The sequence below is a fragment of the Wickerhamomyces ciferrii genome, contig 00208 (genome assembly GCF_000313485.1).
Source record: "Wickerhamomyces ciferrii WGS project CAIF00000000 data, strain NRRL Y-1031 F-60-10, contig 00208, whole genome shotgun sequence".
NCBI classification, from domain to species: domain Eukaryota; kingdom Fungi; phylum Ascomycota; class Saccharomycetes; order Phaffomycetales; family Wickerhamomycetaceae; genus Hansenula; species Hansenula ciferrii.
Genome location: NW_011887532.1, coordinates 39,830 through 58,419, shown reverse-complemented (window position 1 = coordinate 58,419; position 18,590 = coordinate 39,830). Strand labels below are relative to the sequence as shown.

The 18,590-nt window shown below is 27.7% G+C and overlaps 9 protein-coding genes across 9 annotated transcripts; 3 read left to right on the top strand and 6 right to left on the bottom strand.

Annotated features, from left to right (window-relative positions):
• Positions 1 to 39: 39 nt before the first annotated feature.
• SMA2 (Sma2p) lies at positions 40 to 1,791 on the bottom strand (the record flags this gene model as incomplete). Its single annotated transcript, XM_011274102.1, has 1 exon — positions 40 to 1,791. One exon carries the CDS (start codon positions 1,789 to 1,791, stop codon positions 40 to 42), a length of 1,752 nt encoding a protein of 583 aa, XP_011272404.1.
• Positions 1,792 to 2,068: 277 nt separating this feature from the next.
• Positions 2,069 to 3,337, bottom strand: ECM7 (Ecm7p; the record flags this gene model as incomplete). The annotated part of the gene is made up of 1 exon (XM_011274101.1): positions 2,069 to 3,337. The coding sequence occupies one exon, from the start codon at positions 3,335 to 3,337 to the stop codon at positions 2,069 to 2,071; it is 1,269 nt and encodes a 422-aa protein (XP_011272403.1).
• A 310-nt stretch (positions 3,338 to 3,647) lies between these two features.
• Positions 3,648 to 6,011, top strand: ORC1 (origin recognition complex subunit 1; the record flags this gene model as incomplete). The annotated part of the gene is made up of 1 exon (XM_011274100.1): positions 3,648 to 6,011. The coding sequence occupies one exon, from the start codon at positions 3,648 to 3,650 to the stop codon at positions 6,009 to 6,011; it is 2,364 nt and encodes a 787-aa protein (XP_011272402.1).
• Positions 6,012 to 6,253: 242 nt separating this feature from the next.
• TEM1 (Ras family GTPase TEM1) lies at positions 6,254 to 6,781 on the bottom strand (the record flags this gene model as incomplete). Its single annotated transcript, XM_011274099.1, has 1 exon — positions 6,254 to 6,781. The coding sequence occupies one exon, from the start codon at positions 6,779 to 6,781 to the stop codon at positions 6,254 to 6,256; it is 528 nt and encodes a 175-aa protein (XP_011272401.1).
• A 688-nt stretch (positions 6,782 to 7,469) lies between these two features.
• On the top strand, positions 7,470 to 8,240 carry RPS1B (40S ribosomal protein eS1; the record flags this gene model as incomplete). Its single annotated transcript, XM_011274098.1, has 1 exon — positions 7,470 to 8,240. One exon carries the CDS (start codon positions 7,470 to 7,472, stop codon positions 8,238 to 8,240), a length of 771 nt encoding a protein of 256 aa, XP_011272400.1.
• A 510-nt stretch (positions 8,241 to 8,750) lies between these two features.
• On the bottom strand, positions 8,751 to 9,893 carry BN7_5333 (Inosine-5'-monophosphate dehydrogenase IMD2; the record flags this gene model as incomplete). The annotated part of the gene is made up of 1 exon (XM_011274097.1): positions 8,751 to 9,893. One exon carries the CDS (start codon positions 9,891 to 9,893, stop codon positions 8,751 to 8,753), a length of 1,143 nt encoding a protein of 380 aa, XP_011272399.1.
• Positions 9,894 to 10,045: 152 nt separating this feature from the next.
• On the bottom strand, positions 10,046 to 10,510 carry BN7_5332 (putative inosine-5'-monophosphate dehydrogenase IMD4; the record flags this gene model as incomplete). The annotated part of the gene is made up of 1 exon (XM_011274096.1): positions 10,046 to 10,510. The coding sequence occupies one exon, from the start codon at positions 10,508 to 10,510 to the stop codon at positions 10,046 to 10,048; it is 465 nt and encodes a 154-aa protein (XP_011272398.1).
• A 979-nt stretch (positions 10,511 to 11,489) lies between these two features.
• On the top strand, positions 11,490 to 15,371 carry TUS1 (Rho family guanine nucleotide exchange factor TUS1; the record flags this gene model as incomplete). The annotated part of the gene is made up of 1 exon (XM_011274095.1): positions 11,490 to 15,371. One exon carries the CDS (start codon positions 11,490 to 11,492, stop codon positions 15,369 to 15,371), a length of 3,882 nt encoding a protein of 1,293 aa, XP_011272397.1.
• Positions 15,372 to 15,490: 119 nt separating this feature from the next.
• On the bottom strand, positions 15,491 to 18,547 carry ECM30 (Ecm30p; the record flags this gene model as incomplete). Its single annotated transcript, XM_011274094.1, has 1 exon — positions 15,491 to 18,547. The coding sequence occupies one exon, from the start codon at positions 18,545 to 18,547 to the stop codon at positions 15,491 to 15,493; it is 3,057 nt and encodes a 1,018-aa protein (XP_011272396.1).
• Positions 18,548 to 18,590: the final 43 nt, after the last annotated feature.

Sequence of the window (18,590 nt, the reverse complement as noted above, 5' to 3'; positions counted from 1 at the left end):
TGTCTAATACCTTTCTATATAAATAATTTTAATCCACTTTTAATAAACATTCTTTCTAAGTCCATTTGCTAAACACACGATGAAAGATGTATTAAATATTTGAAGAACAAAAGATATCCAAATAAATGAAAATCCTAAAGCTCTATTTACATTCGCAATACCAACACTTTGTCCAATTTCTGAAAGACGTAAAATAAATTCGAACGTTAAAGAACACATAAGAAACCCAATCAATAGATTTATAAATGATAATGAAACCATCAAAGCTGCTAACCATTTCCGCACCCTATGAGTAGTGGATAGTTTCATTTTTTTTCCAATTGAAGTATTCTTAAATAATACCAATAATAATGATCCTAACAATAGAGCACAGTTAACAGAGAACTGAGAGACCGTTAAAAACCCTAAACCTTTACTCAATTTTTGTAATAAAATTGCATAATTTATGTATTCAACAGATTCATGTTGTTCATTGTTTGAAAATTCGTTAAATCCTGAAATGGCCAATTCATAAGCTATTGCAAAACTATCACCCATAATATCAACGTTTGTCTTTGTAAGTTCTCCTAATTGAACACCAGCATCTCTAACAAATACTGATAATAAATCTAATCCATAACTTCTCATACAGAAGTTTTTACCATGTCTATATCCCTCACGACAATATCCTAGATAATTCAAATGGAAAATTGTATTCACTGAAAATGTATCAATAACTTTATTTTGATAATAACTATCAAGTCTAGTATTAATCATATCTAATTCACTTGTATTATCACCAAAATCTATAGCCAAATAAGTAATGACTTTTAATGCTTCTCTTACTGTTAAAAGTGCATTTTTAGCAGCTGGTGATTTATCTGTAAGTTGTATGGTTAATTGCGGAAAACAAATAGAATTAGTATGATGACAGGTGAACAACGGGAAACTATTCAACACCAAACAGACACATAACAATACAACAAGTAATATTGAGCACGTCAGATACTTGGCATTTGTCAGCTTTGAAACAAATGTTGTTTTGAACTTTTTATCACCGGTTTCATCATCAATTTCAAAAGAATCTTCATATTCTTCATCACCATCGTCTTTGAAATCTTTTTGTTTATACTTTACTTCTTTATCCTCTTTTTCTTTATCACCAAATTCTTGATTATCACCAAAAGCCTCAAAATATTCACTTTGAGCATTTGCACTAGGATCACCTTCTAGTTTTCCATCTTTCTCATCTGTAAAAATCTGTGATACCACATCATCCAAATTATTCAAGTTTTGTTCTCTTTCTGGTTCTTGTTGAAATATTTCATCTTGAGCAGTATTAAATTCATCATCCTGTCTTGGTGAAGGTGATAAAAAAGTAGCTTGATTTTCAAAAAAATTGGGACTTAATTGTTGATCATTTAACTTGAAATTTGAATTAGGATCAATATGCCCAACATCAAATTGTGATAAATTATTATTATTATGTAGATTCCCCGTTATATAATGAGATCTAGCTCTTTGTTTAAATTTTGATGTTAATGATGATGATGGTTTACTTGAACTTGATGGACTTGGATCAACAATTGTATGACTTCTTTTCAATTTTGTCATTGATGAACTACCATAAGTTGATGCACTATTTGGAGGTGAAAAATCTATTCTTGTGGGTTTTATATATGGTTTCTTTGTAAATGATGATTTATCTGTTGGATTTGGAGTTGAAACAAGAGATTGGGATGCTTGTGAACTTTGAGCTGTTCTGAAAAATTGATTCTCAATAGAGCCACCATTCAACATAAAAGGATCCATCTTGTAATATATTAATTAGAACAAATTCAAAAAATGATTCAATCTAATTTGGGTTGACTAACTTCTTCTATTGATCCATATTATCCATATATATTTCCATTATTCACCAATTATTCCCAAAAAAATAAAAAAAAATCATGTTACACAAAAACTAAAAATCAATTAAAATTACCTATTGGTACCTAGACACAAAAACCTTAAACCCGTGAACCCCCGAAAAAAAAATCAAAAAAATCAAAAATCAACGTAATTAAAATAACAATGCAATCTTTAAAACCTAATATCTAAAAGTACCAGAGCGGAATATAGTATCATTAGATTTCAATACAACTTCTTCTTCATTAGTTAAAAAATTATTTGGAGGTGAAACACTTCTATCAGTTGGATGTTCATTATTTCCGATTTCTTTTGTAAATTGACGGAAAGTAGATTTTTTGGATTTAATAGATTTGTTTGATTTTCTTGACATTTTTGTTGATGTTCTTGTTGGTTTAGAAGTTAATCCACCTGAATCTGTCTCAGAATTCTCATTTACCAAAAATGCCATTTGACTTTCAACTTCATCATCTAATTCAATAGGAGGTGGTGCACACCAAGTTGGACCACCCCATGAAGCCATTGAAAGGAAACATAGTGCAAATATGAACCATAATATAGTGAAAAATGCAGTACCTAAATGTAATTTTAATCCATATGGTGATAATTCTCTATGAATATCAGTTCTAAATCTCAAATAAATAACAGTCATGGTGACACATGCCACTGTACATGCAACAAATGAAGCTAAAGAAATACCTGAGCTTATATGAGCAAATAATTTAGATATATCAGTACCATCATTTTTAAAATTGTAATAAGCAAATAATAAACAAATTAATGCAACTTGTGATACAGCAACAAAGATTAATAATCTAGGTACAGCAAATGCAGCTTTTTCTTGAGATCTTAAATAATCAATATATTTTTGATTATTCCCTGTGAATCCATAAGCATATTCTAATATGATTTCAAAATGTGATTGAGATAATAAACTTCTATAATCAAAAAAATATGAATTAACAGGTTTAGAACAAGTTCTTGAAGAATTTGCAATCTTAAATGTATAATCTGTACTCGTTAAATAATCACCTTGGATTTTATAATCATGAGTTGTAGAACACCAACCATATAATGAAGATGTTATAAAATCTGGAGCTTTAGCAAGTTGAGCTTCTGCATAATCAGATAGAGCAATAACTTCAGAAGATGTTAATCCAGCACCAAAATTCCCATCCAACATTTCATTATGAGACAAATCATTTCTTAAAGCTGTGAACAGCCCTTTTGAAACATCAATTTTAGAAGTATCCAGTCTCACGGTGTAAATATTATCAGGATTATTATGAGCACCTGCCAACAGGGTTATAATCAGCACCACACTAGCCAGAGCTGTACCTATTCTGATCCCCTGTGTGACTCTGGATCTGGTGTCCATGTTCTCGAACGCGAGCCTGGTGGACATGTGCACCTTATCCACCTGTTCCTTAAGCTTCGCCTTCATCTTCATCACTGGAAATGATTTGATTCCAAACCCTGCTTATATTAAGATACCAAAATTCCAAATTCCTTAAATATTCGATCTTTAAATCAAATTAGCCGCCAAGTTAAGGGACCCGCGAAAATGTGATGGGTCTTTTTTTTTGTTTTTGTTTTTCGCGAAATAGTAGGGGTGAAGCGTGCGCTTTATTGGGAAATTGGGAAATATAAACAAACGCCAAAATATTTGATATCTGTTGTAATCCCCAGAGTTCACTGAGATACAGAAAGAGCGTAGAAAGACTCAATTTCATCGCTCTGTGGAATTTGTTGGTGTAATTATGGCTTCTACTAAACCTAAATTTGCTGGATGGAGTTTCTCGTTTGGTGAAGGTACTAGATTGATTCTTAAAAGAGATGAAGATGGTTTAGAAATTAAAAATGGTGATTCAATTTTAGTCAATGACCCTGATGGTGGTGCTCCTTTGGTTTGTTTGATCAGAGATGCTCAAATCGGTACTGATGATTACATTGTGTTGCGTGGTGTGAATTATTTAAGAAGAGATGAAGTGGAAAATGAACCTTTAGAAACTATTGATCAAGAATTATTTTTAACTAGTGTCCAAGATAAATTATATGTTAAAGATATTATTGAAAAAGCTAATGTGTTGAACCCTGAAGAATTTGAAAAAATTGTCATTGATGATTCAAATCAAGATAATACATTTCTATGTCGTAGAGGTTATGATACTTATTACAAGATCTATAGTGATTATGTCAATATTGAAACCATTAAAAGAGGTTTGGATAAAGATCCTGATGGTGAAATGGAAACTTTAAGAAATTTGTTTGTTAAATCTCTTTATAGTGAACGTAAACCTCCATCTCCAAAGAAAAGACGTGCCCCAAGAGCAAGAAGAGATGAAAATGATGAACAAAAACCTACTCCAACTTCAAAGAAACCAAAACCATCAAGATCAAAACCTACCAAGAAACCTACAGAACAACTTTTCAAAAGAGAAACATCTACAAAATTTAATAAAGGTGGTCTTCGGGAACATGTTGTTTCAGATGTTGAATTAGATTATGATAAAGATACTAAAGATAAAGGAACTGGTTATATTAGTCCAGATAGTTCAGGTATTGAAGAAATCAATGAAGCTGATGTCATTGATGTTGGTGATGATGATGATGATGATGATTCTGAAGATGAAGATAGTGAATCAGAAGAATCAAGTGATGGTGATGATTTATTCGATGATGATGATGAATTTAGACCACAAGGTAAAAAAACTGGTAAAACAAGAGGTAAATATAACAAATCCGGTACTAATAAGAAATTCCCTACCAAAAGAGCTAAAGGTGCAGTTTCTTCTGCAAATTTGTCATATTTAGATGATAAATTAAAAGTTGAAGATTCAATTAAAAAAAATGATGATCAAGAACAAAGTTCCCCATCTAAACAATTAAAATCAAATTTAAATTCATCTGCAGACGCTTCAATTGCTTCATTACCATGTCGTGAAGATCAATTTAATCAATTATATATTAAATTGGAATCAAATATCTCATCACAAACTGGGGCATGTATTTATATAAGTGGTACTCCAGGTACAGGTAAAACTGCAACAGTTAGAGAAGTTATTAGAAAGTTATCAAAAGAATCACATCAAAAAAGTGGAATTGATTTCAATTTTGTTGAAATTAATGGTATGAAATTAATGTCACCACAACATTCATTTGAAATTTTATGGAATAAAGTTGATGGATCTAAAACAACTGCATCTGGTGTTCAACAACAATTAGAAACTTATTTTAATCAAGGTAAAGCTGAAAGACCATTAGTTGTCTTGTTAGATGAATTAGATCAAATTGCTACAAAGAATCAATCAGTTATGTATAATTTTTTCAATTGGCCAACTTATTCAAAATCAAAATTAATTGTTGTTGCTGTGGCTAATACAATGGATTTACCTGAAAGAATTTTAACAAATAAAGTTGCATCAAGAATTGGTCTTGATAGAATTCAATTCCCAGGTTATACACATGAAGATTTAAAAAAAATTATTAGTTCAAGATTAGAAATTTTTGATAATGGTGAAATTAATTTAACAAAAGATGCAATTGAATATGCATCAAGAAAAGTTGCAAGTGTTAGTGGTGATGCAAGACGTGCTTTGAAAATTTGTCGTCGTGCTGTTGAAATTGCAGAAACTGATTATGAAGCTGCAGGTAAAATTCATGATCAATTAAATGTTCAAATTTTACATATTAATAAAGCTATAAATGAAATTACAAATTCACCTGTGGCAAATTATATTGCAGATTTATCATTTGTTGGTAAATTATTATTAACTGCTATATTAACAAGAAAAAGAAGAACAGGATTAGCTGAAACTCCATTAGGTGATGTTATTGATGAAGTTAAACAAATTGTTACCTTAAATCCAACAGTTGATCAATCTTTATTTATAACTGAAAATAAAGGTATCTTAGATATCTTATATGAAGATTTTATTATTAGACCAAGAGGTTTTGCTTATGTTTTGAATGAATTAATTGAAGCTGGTATTGTATTACAACAAAATTTAAAATCCGAAAGAACTTCATTAATTAAATTAGGTATATCAGATGAAGAAATTAAATCAGTTTTTAAAAAGGAAAAATCATTACAATATTTTTTAAAATTAATTACTGATGCATAAAGAGTTGTGTTCTAACCTTATACTATCGTTTTATTATTAGTTGTGCTTGATTTATATGTGGTTGTTTTGTTTGATGATATTTTTTTTTTCTTAGAATCATACAGCTTTTTTTTAACCTTATCCTTTTACATTTCCCTTTTATATTTTTTATCTCCTCCTCCTTTATTACCTATTATATACTGTATGCTAAATTGTAATATATATATTATTATTTTAAAAATTTCCATGTCATGTAGTTACCATTAATTTATTGATTCATTTTTATAAATTAAAATAGGTTCACCAATATTTTTTAATTCAGGTAAATTTAATTGTAAATCAAAAGATTTTGACATTAAAATTTTGAAAACTTTTTGAATATTAATTGAATCACTTGATGATGTAAAAATTAAACTTGACTTCATTGCTTTTGAATATTTAAAACTTTGAATTGTTAACTTTTTTTGATATTCTTCAGACATTTCTAAAAATAAATCATATTTAGTACCGACTAAAAGGGGTATAGCTGTTTTATTTTGTAATCTAACTTGTTTATACCATTCTTTTAAATTTATTAATGATTGTTTTTTAGTTAAATCAAACATAAATATTATAGCAACTGCTCCATCTGTTGTTAATGGTAACATCTTGGAAAATTCTAAATCTCCACCTAAATCCCAAATTGTAAATTTTATATCTGTTGAATTTAATTCAATTTGTTTTTCCATAAAATTAACACCTAATGTTTTTTTATAGTTTGAATCAAATGTATTGTTTGTATATTTAACCATTAATGAAGTTTTACCAATTTGTGAATCACCTATCAGTGCAACTTTAACAGCGACACTTGTATGTATTAGTTAATGATCATGAGACATAAAGATAATAACAGTATCAACTTACGAATTTCTGATTTGATTTTCATGTAAAGGAGGTACAGGTGGATTTACCATGGTGTATTAAATTATTAAGTGATTGTGTCTAGCGAATGATTTTTTAGTTTTAGCTCTAGATTGTATCTTCAAAGGTTTGTTTACATATGTATGAAATCCCAATGTTTACATTTCGATAAATGAAGATCATGACAGCCCTAATCCTGAATGTCTTAGTCACACAACTTCCCATTAGGGCACATTCTTGACCAAATGGTGTCCGGGTTCCACTTCTCAACGTGACTACCTTTTCATTTCCTCTACCAATCTACACCTGAACACCTCCACTTCCCAGCCCGGTTCTCACACACCCAAACAATCCCAAACCAAATTTTCAATCATAATTTTTCGCGAAAACTCAATGAATGCGCGAAAACTTTTGTATGGGAGCGTTCGCTAAACAGTGTGAGGAAATTCTGGTGAGTGTTGGTGTGTTGTGCTCGCTGATACTCTGAAAATTTCAACACTCTTTCCATAAAATTAAAAGAAAAAGCTTTGAGTTATAACAACAACACAAACTTATTGAATAACCATCAATTAAATCAAAATGGCTGTTGGTAAAAATAAGAGACTTTCTAAAGGTAAAAAAGGTCTTAAGAAGAGAGCTGTTGATCCATTCTCAAGAAAAGATTGGTTCGATATTAAAGCTCCATCAACTTTTGAAAATAGAAATGTTGGTAAAACTTTAGTTAATAAATCAACAGGTTTAAAAAATGCTGCTGATGCTTTAAAAGGTCGTGTTGTTGAAATTTCATTAGCTGATTTACAAGGTTCTGAAGATTATGCTTTTAGAAATGTCAAATTAAGAGTTGATGAAGTTCAAGGTAAAAATTTATTAACAAATTTCCATGGTATGGATTTCACTTCAGATAAATTAAGATCAATGGTTAGAAAATGGCAAACTTTAATTGAAACTGCCGTTACTGCTAAAACTGCTGATGATTATGTTATTAGAGTTTTCGGTATTGCTTTCACTAAACGTCAATCAAATCAAATTAAAAAAACTACTTATGCTCAATCATCTCATATTAGAGCTATTAGAAAAGTTACAAGTGATATTATTGCAAGAGAAGTTCAAAATTCAACTTTAGCTCAATTAACTCAAAAATTAATTCCAGAAGTTATTGGACGTGAAATTGAAAAATCAACTAAAGGTATTTTCCCATTACAAAATGTTCATATTAGAAAAGTTAAATTATTAAAACAACCAAAATTTGATTTAGGTGCTTTATTATCATTACATGGTGAAGCTTCTCCAGAAGATAAAGGTAAAAAAGCTACTGGTGGTTTCAAAGATGAAATTTTAGAAACTGTTTAAGTTAGTTTTACACATTTAAAAGTTTGATGGATATATAACTTTAAAAAAATATTATTTGTAATTCATAGAAATAAAAGCATGTAGTGTTTCATATTATACAACGTATTTAGATCTTTTCATATATATTCACCATTATCATTTATATTACATCACCTGCTACTTAGCAAAATCTATATATTGACATTTAGTGCTATATACCACATCATGAGTTCCAACGTATGTTAATCATACATCGTACTTCATCAATTTCTTCAAAATCCTGTTCTTTCCCTACTCTCCCTACTTTTCACTACAGCTAAATCATTTTAAAACTCCAAAACTTTCTATAATTAAATTAAAGTCTATATAATATTACAAAATACAAGTTAAACAAAAAATATGCAAACTCCAAAAAAATATGTAAAAGATTATTAAATAAATAAGTGATAAATATATGTACTTAATAAACTTTCTAATAAAACAATAACAAAGGACCTAGGCCCTAGATCTCAAAGGACAAGGGGGAACAACTTATTTAAATAAACGTTTTTCAAAAGAATGTAATGAATGAACACCACCTTCTAATTGAGAAGAAGGAGATCTAAATTCAAATCTAACTTCACCTTCATTAGTTTTAGTTTTCAATTCTTCAACAGATTTAACACCAATATCTTGACAAGAATGTTGTAAACCATTAAATAAATAAGGAATATATTTCTTGATAGAACCTTTATCAACAACAGAACCAGAAACACCTTGAGCAACGAAAACTTTATCAGATTCACTAAAATATCTTGATGTTGATGCATTACCTTGAACATCAGTTTGTTGCATAGCTTCAATTGAACCCATACCTCTATAAGATTTTAAACGTTTACCATCTCTATAGAAATAATCACCTGGTGATTCAGTTGTACCAGCTAACATACCACCCATCATAATACATGAAGCACCAAGGGCAATAGCCTTGGTGATATGACCAATATTACCAATACCACCATCTGCAATACATGGAACACCGAATTTTGAAGCAAATTGTGTAACGTTATAAACGGCGGTACCTTGAGGTCTACCACAAGCCATAACTTCTTGTGTGATACAGATAGAACCGGACCCCATACCAATTCTTAAAGCATCTGCACCAGCTTGAATTAATTGAGCAGCTTGTTCTCTTGTAACGACATTACCTGCGATAACTTGTAAATCTGGATAAGTTTCTTTAATGAATTTAATCATATTTAATTGGAAAATAGAATTACCTTGAGAAGAATCCAAAACAACAACATCTAAACCAGCTTCAACTAATTTTGATAATCTTTCTTTATCAGAATCTAAAGTACCAATAGCAGCACCACATAATAATTGTTTTGAAGTAGCAGATTTTGAAGCATTTGGATAATTTAAATTTTTTTGTAAATCAGTTCTTGAAACTAATGAAATTAAATTACCTTCAGAATCAACAATTGGTAATTTACCCTTTTTAGATTTTCTAAGGGTTTCATTAGCTTGTTCTAAAGTTAAACCTTTATTACCAGTGATTAAATCTGTAACCATAACATCTTTAACTAATGCGTCATGTTCTTCAATGAATTGAATATCACGGGAGGTTAAGATACCAACTAATTTATCACCAACTTTACCAGTTTCTATAATGTTATTAGTATTTAAAGTCATTGGTTATGGACTGTTATCTCAATTTCTGTTAAATCAGTAAATAAGTTTCCTCAAGATCGTTTGATCACAAATCGGTAGAACGAAAGTTATAAATATAAAAGATAATCATCATAAAAGGGGTGGAAACTGAGATATTAGTAAAGATAAAAAGATTATAACATACCAGTCACTGGGAATCCAGCAAAACCTAATTGTTGTTTTAAAGCTTGAATTTCACCAATAGTTTGATTTGGACTAATAACAACAGGATCATTAATAAACCCATTTTCAAATCTCTTGACAGCTTTAACCATTTCAGCTTGTTCTTCAGCAGTACAATTATGATGAATAATACCAATACCACCTAATAAAGCCATATGAATAGCCATATCAGATTCAGTAACAGTATCCATTGGAGATGAAACAAATGGAGTTCTTAATGAAATTTTCTTAGTTAATTTAGTATCTAATGAAACCTGGGAGGATGGGAAATCAATTTTTCCTGGTAAAACTAAGATATCATTATAAGTTAAACCACCTCTAACTTGAGAATCCATTAATTCATGAACACTTAAACCATCTTTACGATCATAAGTTTTCAAGTATTCTAAAGCAGTGGTGTAGTCTTGAACGGACATTGTTGATTGATTTGACTGTTATTGTTTTATAAAAAGCTATTAGTATAGGGACAAAAGCCAGATTGCCAGAAAAATAGAAAGTATCTAAATGATTAAATTAATTGATGGATTTTGATTACTTATATAGAAAAAAAAATTTTTACTTGCAGATGTTGCACTTGACAATTTTGGTATTCCATGGAATTTCTGGTTTAAAAGGTGAAATAAAGGAATAGTAAATGAATAGTGATAGTAAAGAAAGAAGGTGATATATTAATTAGAAAGTAATGGTAAGGATAGGGTATGGTTTAGTTGTGAGTAGTATAAGTGTTGGTGTTGGTGTTGGTGTTGGTGGTGTTGATGGTATTCATGTATTCATTCTTACTAGATCTAAGCATCTAAGCCCTGGTATTAATCAATAGGTCAGAGTCAATAGTCAACATTATGATGATGATATTGACATTGATAGTAAAGTATATAATCAACTACTGGTGAATAGTATTGTACAGTATCTTATAGTATATTCCACGGGCCTCGCTCCTCGTAACATGGTATAACTATCATAATTATCACTTGTAATGATTATTTGTAATTGAATGAGCCTTTGGTAAACCGCGGATTAGATTGGATACACATATTTTTACACTAAAAACATATAAATAACTGGGGAATGATGGGAATAATGGGAATAACGTATACTATAACACCATGAATACATTACTATCAATATATTACTACTCTATAACAATTATAATGTCTAGTTCTTATTATTTATTTGTCTATAATTGTGTCTGCCATTTCACGTGTAATTTAATTTGTATTTTTATACCTTTTGAAAAATAAACAAATGTAAACAAAACATTGACATTGACATTTGATGGCAAATTGAATAATTGACATTCATTGATATATTATTATATTGGTATATCACCGCATTCACTTCTATACTGTGTTATTAATTTAATCACTTGTCTTTTTACTAGTTGTTCTGCTGCTCATTATGGATCAAAGCTCATATAATCATCAAAGAACTCCATATCCAAATACTGAATTACAATGGGACCCTTTAGAATCTTTACAAGAATTTAATAAATCAACTTATTCAAATTATATCCAGAACTTGAACTTGGATTCATTAAACTTACAACAACAACCAATACAACAAAATGGTACTCATGGCCCTCCATTACCAAATAGACCTCCTCAACATATCATTGATCAACATATAAATCATATAAATCAATCTTCAAGATATCAATCACCAATGTATCAATCTCAACAGCAAGACTTGTATCAATCATCTCCTTCTCCTTCAAGAGTTAAAGGTCCAAGGGAATTACCAAATAAATTTTCAAATTCAAATTTAAATTCATTTATTAATACTACTCCAACAAGACAATATGTCAATTCATCAATACCAAATTCAATTAATAATTCACCATTGCAATATAATCAAAACTATAACAATTCAAGTCCACAACCATATCAATTCAATTCTCCATCCACCATACCTAAAACATCATTCCCAACAAGTCCATCAATCCAACAATCTCCACCAAAACCTTTAAAAATTAATACAAACTATACACAAGATTTTAATCAAGATTTTAATCCTTTTGATGATTCAAATAAACTTTCGAGTGCTATATCATCAACTCAAGATTTACCAGATACTCCATCATTAACTCCATCATCTGCACTAAGAGAATCAATATCTTTCACAAATTCAAGAAAAGATCCTTCACCAACAAGATCAATATTAAGAGGTCCAAGATCAATGCCAAATAATTCAAGTAATAATTCTTCACCTACAAAAATTGATTATTATGATCATAGAACTAGTTGGAATTCAGAATATTCTATTAATGTCTTACCTGCTGATGAAATTGATGATCATCAATCTATAAATATAAATAATGAACTAAATGAAGATGAATATGAACGTGAATATGAACCTCAACCACAACCACAACCACAACCACAACAAATTAAAGAAATAATACCACCAATCCCAAGAACAAAATCTTTATTTAACCCTAGAGAAATTGAAATACCATCATCACCTCCACCAAGATCAAATACAATAAATACAATAAGTGCAAATAAAAATTTACCAAATTTACCAACAAATTTAAACCTACCATCATTACCATTCTCCTCGGTCTCATTAGATGATGAACATTTCTCCCAGTGTGGTGATATTCAATACTTATCAGAAATTTTTAAATGGTGTAAAAAATTAATTGAAATTTGGTCAGAAGGTTCATTAATATCCCTAATAGAATTTAAAAAATGTTTAAAATCTTTAATTCAATGGAAAACTAAATTAAATTCATATATAATTGATCATAATATTGATTCAATAATATCATCCTTAGAGAGACAAAATTCTATATATTTTGATGATTACCAAAATGTTTTCCTGATGGATAATATTAAAGTCAATGGTGTTTTACCTCAATTAACTGGTTGTTATTCTAAACATACCCCAGAACAAGAAACAGGATATCAATGTTATTCATCACGTTGTTTTTATACAATTTATAAAAATCAAGTACCTCTTGTCCCATCAAAAGAATCAAATCAATCAACTTTAGGTGAATGGACTGTATATTGGAATTTAACACTTCAAGAATTAAAAGAAATTGATGAAATGGAAGTTAAAAAACAAAGTCATATATTTGAATTAATTAGACAACAACAAAATATTATAAAATTAGGTGAAATTCAAATTAAACAATATGGTGATTCATTTAAATCCCATAAACCTCAATTATTACCAAATATTACAAAATTTTATAATGATGCTTTTAATTCTGTTAAACCCCTGATTGAAATTCATAAAAAACATTTATTAGAACCTTTATTAAATAAATTAAATTCACAGGGGAAATTTATAAATAATATTGGTGAAATTTTCTTAAATTGGACTCAGTTGGCAACGGTACCTTATTTAAAGTATACTGAAAAATTAGCAACAGTTCGTGAATTAATTAAATTTGAAAAAAAAAATAATACACAATTTGCAAAATGGTTATATTCAATTGATTCAAATCCAATAGTTTCACAAGCATCATTAGATCATAATAGAATTTTTTTCAGTGGATTTATTGGTCATACACAATTATTATCATTAGCATTAAATTCTGTTTGGAAAAAAACCAAGACCAGTGAATTTGATTATAAAATTTTACAAAATGCTATAGGGGAAATTAATAAATTAAATAGGAAAATTGATGAAATGCAAGATTCCGCTCTGCAAAATCGTCATTTAAAATTATTATCAAATAGATTAACTTGGAAAACAAATGTCTTAATTAATGAATTAAGATTAAATGAACCAAATAGAAGATTAATTAAAGAAGGTCATGTAATGAGGAAAAGAGAAAAATGGATCACATCAACTTATTACCTAATCCTGATTGATAATTATTTATTAATAACTGAACCTCAAAAGGATGAAACTTTTAAAATTTCTGAAAAACCAATCCCAATTGAATTCTTACAAATTGAAACAAAAAATTTCTTACCCCCAACAACACCTAATGAACAAGAAGGTGAATCTTATCCTTTTAAAATTCGTTATACAGGACAAAACTTATCATATACATTCTTCACAAACACGCTAATTGAAAGAGATAATTGGTTTAATGCTATAAATCAAGTTCAATTTAAAAAAGTTAAAAATTCAAATTTTGAACCTTTTAAAATTTCTATAATTACTGATCAATTTGCTTATGAAGATGGTGAAGAACCTAAGAAATTACCTGTATTGGGTGAAGGTTCAAATGTTGAAATTTCATTAAAATCATTTGAACAAGAGAAGGTAAATTTAAATTTACCAAAAATTTCTAGGACTTTGATGATGAGTGAAGTTTTAAGTTTTACAGAGTTCCAATATCAGGATAAGAAATTTTATGCCTTGGGTTTGAATTTTGGGTTATATATAACTGAAGTTGATGATTTATTGAATTGGATAAGAGTTTTAGAATTAACCAAAATTACACAATTAGAACAACTAGATTCCCTATTGATTTTAATTTCAGATAAGGCATTATATTCTTTCAACCTTGTGGGATTATTAATTAATTATTATAATCAAAATTATGATTCCAAAATAATTGGAGAAAAATTAAGTAAAAAAGATGTCCTAAAATTCAAGATTGGAATTTATAATAATACAAAAATTTTATTTATATTAAAAGCATCAATAACATACTCTGGTACAAAATTTAAAGTCCTAACACCAATTTTCAATAACTGGGGAGAATTCCAATATTTCCAAATTTATAAAAAATTTCAATATGATTATGAATGTTTTGGAATTTCAATATTTAATAGTATGTTCATCTTACATACCTCCAAGGGTTTTGAAATCTTATCATTCCAAATCCTTAATGAATCACAACCAATCCCAAAATTCATTGAATCAATGAAAAAACCCAAAACAGAAATAGAACTAATCAAAAAAAAATTATCATCAACAACAAGTTCAAATTTAACTTCATTATCATCATCAATAAAACCATTATCAATGATTAAAGTCTTTGCCAAACCACAATTTTATTTGATTTATGATTCTTTTGTTATAGTTATTGATACAATAGGTCAATTAATTTCAGATAATTTTATATTCCCATTTAAATTTAAATGTGATAAAATTTCTATAGTTCAAAATTTTTTAATTTGTATTGGTGATGATATTATTGAAATTTTTGATTTGAATTATGATGATGTTAAAGGTTTTACCAAATTTGATCCAGTTCAGATTATTAAAGGTAAAGATATAAAATTGATTGATGAAGATTATTGTAAGATTGTTATGGCACATCCTTCAGTTCAAAGAAGACAATTAATTTTTTCTTTAGACTTGATTGTATAAAAAGACAATGAATTTTACGTTTAATGAGAAATAAATAATTTTATATGTAGTATTTATAGAATTATAAACAAATCATAACCTGATGATCTTTAACCTCTTTTTCTTATTTTTATATTATATCAATTTCTAAATGGACTTTCATGAATATTTGAAAAAGAATTTTGTCGACTATTAATATGAATAGAATTTCTTGGAGTATTAAAACTTGTTCTTGAATTTATTGGAGTTAATTGATTTGAATTTAATGATTCAGCTCTAGATTCACCTCTTGATTCTAAAGTATTTATAGTATTAATACTTGCTGAACTATTTAATCTTAATTTTTTCATTAAATTATTAACATCAACTAAAGGTTTCTCTAATAAGGGTTTTTCAATCTTAAATAATTTTATACCACTACCATTCCAAATATTAATTTGTAATATACTTTGATCAAATTCCCAATTTTTTACAAATTCATTTGTATTTGATTGATTTTTATTATTCCAATTAAATCCCCAATTATTAGCAACTTCTTTCAGACTTGATAATCCTGATAATCCAGAATTTTTACCTTTATTTAAAAACCAATTTGAATTACCATGATTGTTTAAATTTTTTTGATATTGATAAGAATTTAAATTGAAAACATCACCCCATAAAATGGATTCATACCAACCTAATGATATAGAAGACCAATTAAATTTTAAAGTTTCAAAAGGAGTCTTTTTATTAAATTCAGATGATGAAATTTTTAAAAGTTTCAATTCCAAATCCGGGATATTTTCAATCTTAATTAAAATTTCCATAATTTCTAAACTTGTTGATGTTGAAATATTTTGAACTTCTTCCTTTATGAAATCAATAAATTTAATTAATGTTTTCAAAGCTTTAAATCCAGTCCATGTCTTTGATAATGGTGCATCAATTGGTAATTTACTTTTAGCTTTTGAAGACATTCCAATTGGAGGTTTTGGTTTTAAACTTTCTTCAAATTCTTCATCTTCATCTTGTTCTTCATTATCAGTACCAGACTGAGAATCATCTTGAGCTTCATCTTCATCATCATTAGTAGTAGTGGTTGTTGTTGTGGTTGTGGTATCATCATCATTTAAATCATAAGTTTCAATTTTGCTCAACAATTTTCTAAAAATATCTTCATGTTTAACAATATTATAAATTAAACTTCTTGATTCTTGAGGAAATCTTAAACAAGAATTTATTAAAGATCTAATTAAAATTGCAAATAAATCTAATTTAATTGGGTTAATCAAAAAACTTTTATTTTCTGAAATTTTAGAAATTAAGTTTATAAGAGATAATGATGCTTGATATGAAAGAAAATTTTTATTATTCTTTAAATGAGTTATTGAAGTTGATGTTGTTGATATTGGATCTTGTTTTATAGGAATCAAATTATATAAATAATTGAAAAAATTTGGTGTAATTATAAAATCAAATTGTTGGGATGAACAATCTTGTGACAGGATGGAACATATTTGAATTATTAAAAAATCTCTCCATGTTAAATTTCCAATTTGATTATTATTCAAGTTTGAAATTTTAAAAAAATTTGGAATTTGATTATAATAATAATTTTGATTTATTGGTGTTATTAATCTTGTTTGAACTTGAGGGTCAGATGTTAAATATGTTAAAAAATAACAAATAATTCTAATTAAATTTGATTTATATAAACCTGATTTATAATGTTTTAAATGGAAAATTAAAATTATAATTAATTCATGAACTTTTTTGGAATATATGAAATTTTTAAAATTTTTATTTGATTGAATTAATTCCCATAATAATATAGTTAATTCCATATTCCAATTTGATAAATTTGGTAAATATGATGAGTAATTTGATAAATTACTTGTTAAAGTATTTGCAGATGATGATGAGTTAGATGGTGATGATGAACTATTTGGAGATATTGATTTTATTAAATTAAAAGGATTTAATTCATTTTCCATAGATTGTTCCATTGGTTTATTTAAAAATGAAATAATTGAATTTGAAATAAAATTTAATTCATTCTCTTTATGTAATCTTCCAAAATATGAACGAACTAAATTATGAATTTTTTCATTAGAATTTAAGATCCTTAATTTATATAAAAATTGAACATCATTTGTTGGAATAGGATAAACAATCATTATTGTTAATAAATTTAATGAAATTGTAATGAAACTTCTTCTTAAATCTTGATATTTAACATTTTGAAATTGTGATTCTTTATAATATAATCCATTTAATTCAGGATCTGATTTACATGAACGACAAATTAAATTTAATAAAGAACAAATCAATGTTAAAATTTTTAATTTCCCTAAAGTTGATACCAAGATTGTTAAAAATCTTGAACCTGTTGAAACAATTTTTGTTGGTTGAATATAAAGTCCTTGTGATGATAAAGTTAAAATTAATCTAAGCACTTCTAATCTATTTGAATCTAATTCCGGAGTTGGATTTGAATATTTCCCATTTGAACCAATACCAACTTCCCAAATTTTAAAACCAACTCCCAAGACATCATTTTTAATTAATGTAAACCCTCTTGTAAATAATAAATCCACCAAAATATGAATTAAATTTTCACCTAAACATTTATTTTGAATATTTCCACCTCCACCAATATGAACAGTTTGAGAATCAGGAGATTTAGGGAATAAAGGTTGATTTATTCTAACTTTTGTTGATGAATTTGTAAAATTTGAATCAATTGTATCAGTTGATTGAGTTCCTATAGTTGCATTATCTGAATTCCCAGTATTGGGGGAATTTATATCTATAGTATTATAATTTAAATTCCAAAATAAATTATTTATATCTTGTGTAAATTCCAATTTTTCAAATAATATTGGTAAAATTTTTGTTAAATATCTAATACAATTTAATAACTGTTTTATATTCAAATCATTTGGTTTTGTTTGTATGATTTTTGATAATTCAATCAATTTCAAACATAATATTCTTATCCAATTTAAAAAATTTGATTTATTTGAATCTCTAATTAATTTTAAATCATTAAAAGTTAATAAATTATAAATATCTTGAGCAGAATCAGGTTCTTTCCAAAAAATTTCCCAAAATTCATCATTTGATTGTATAGGACTTGAATCAATTGGATCTTGAGAACCTAATAATCTAAAGATTTTTTGTTTATATTGAGATTTTAAATCAGCAGAGTTCATGGTGGTATGATAACAAATACAATGAATATATCCTTAATCAGTA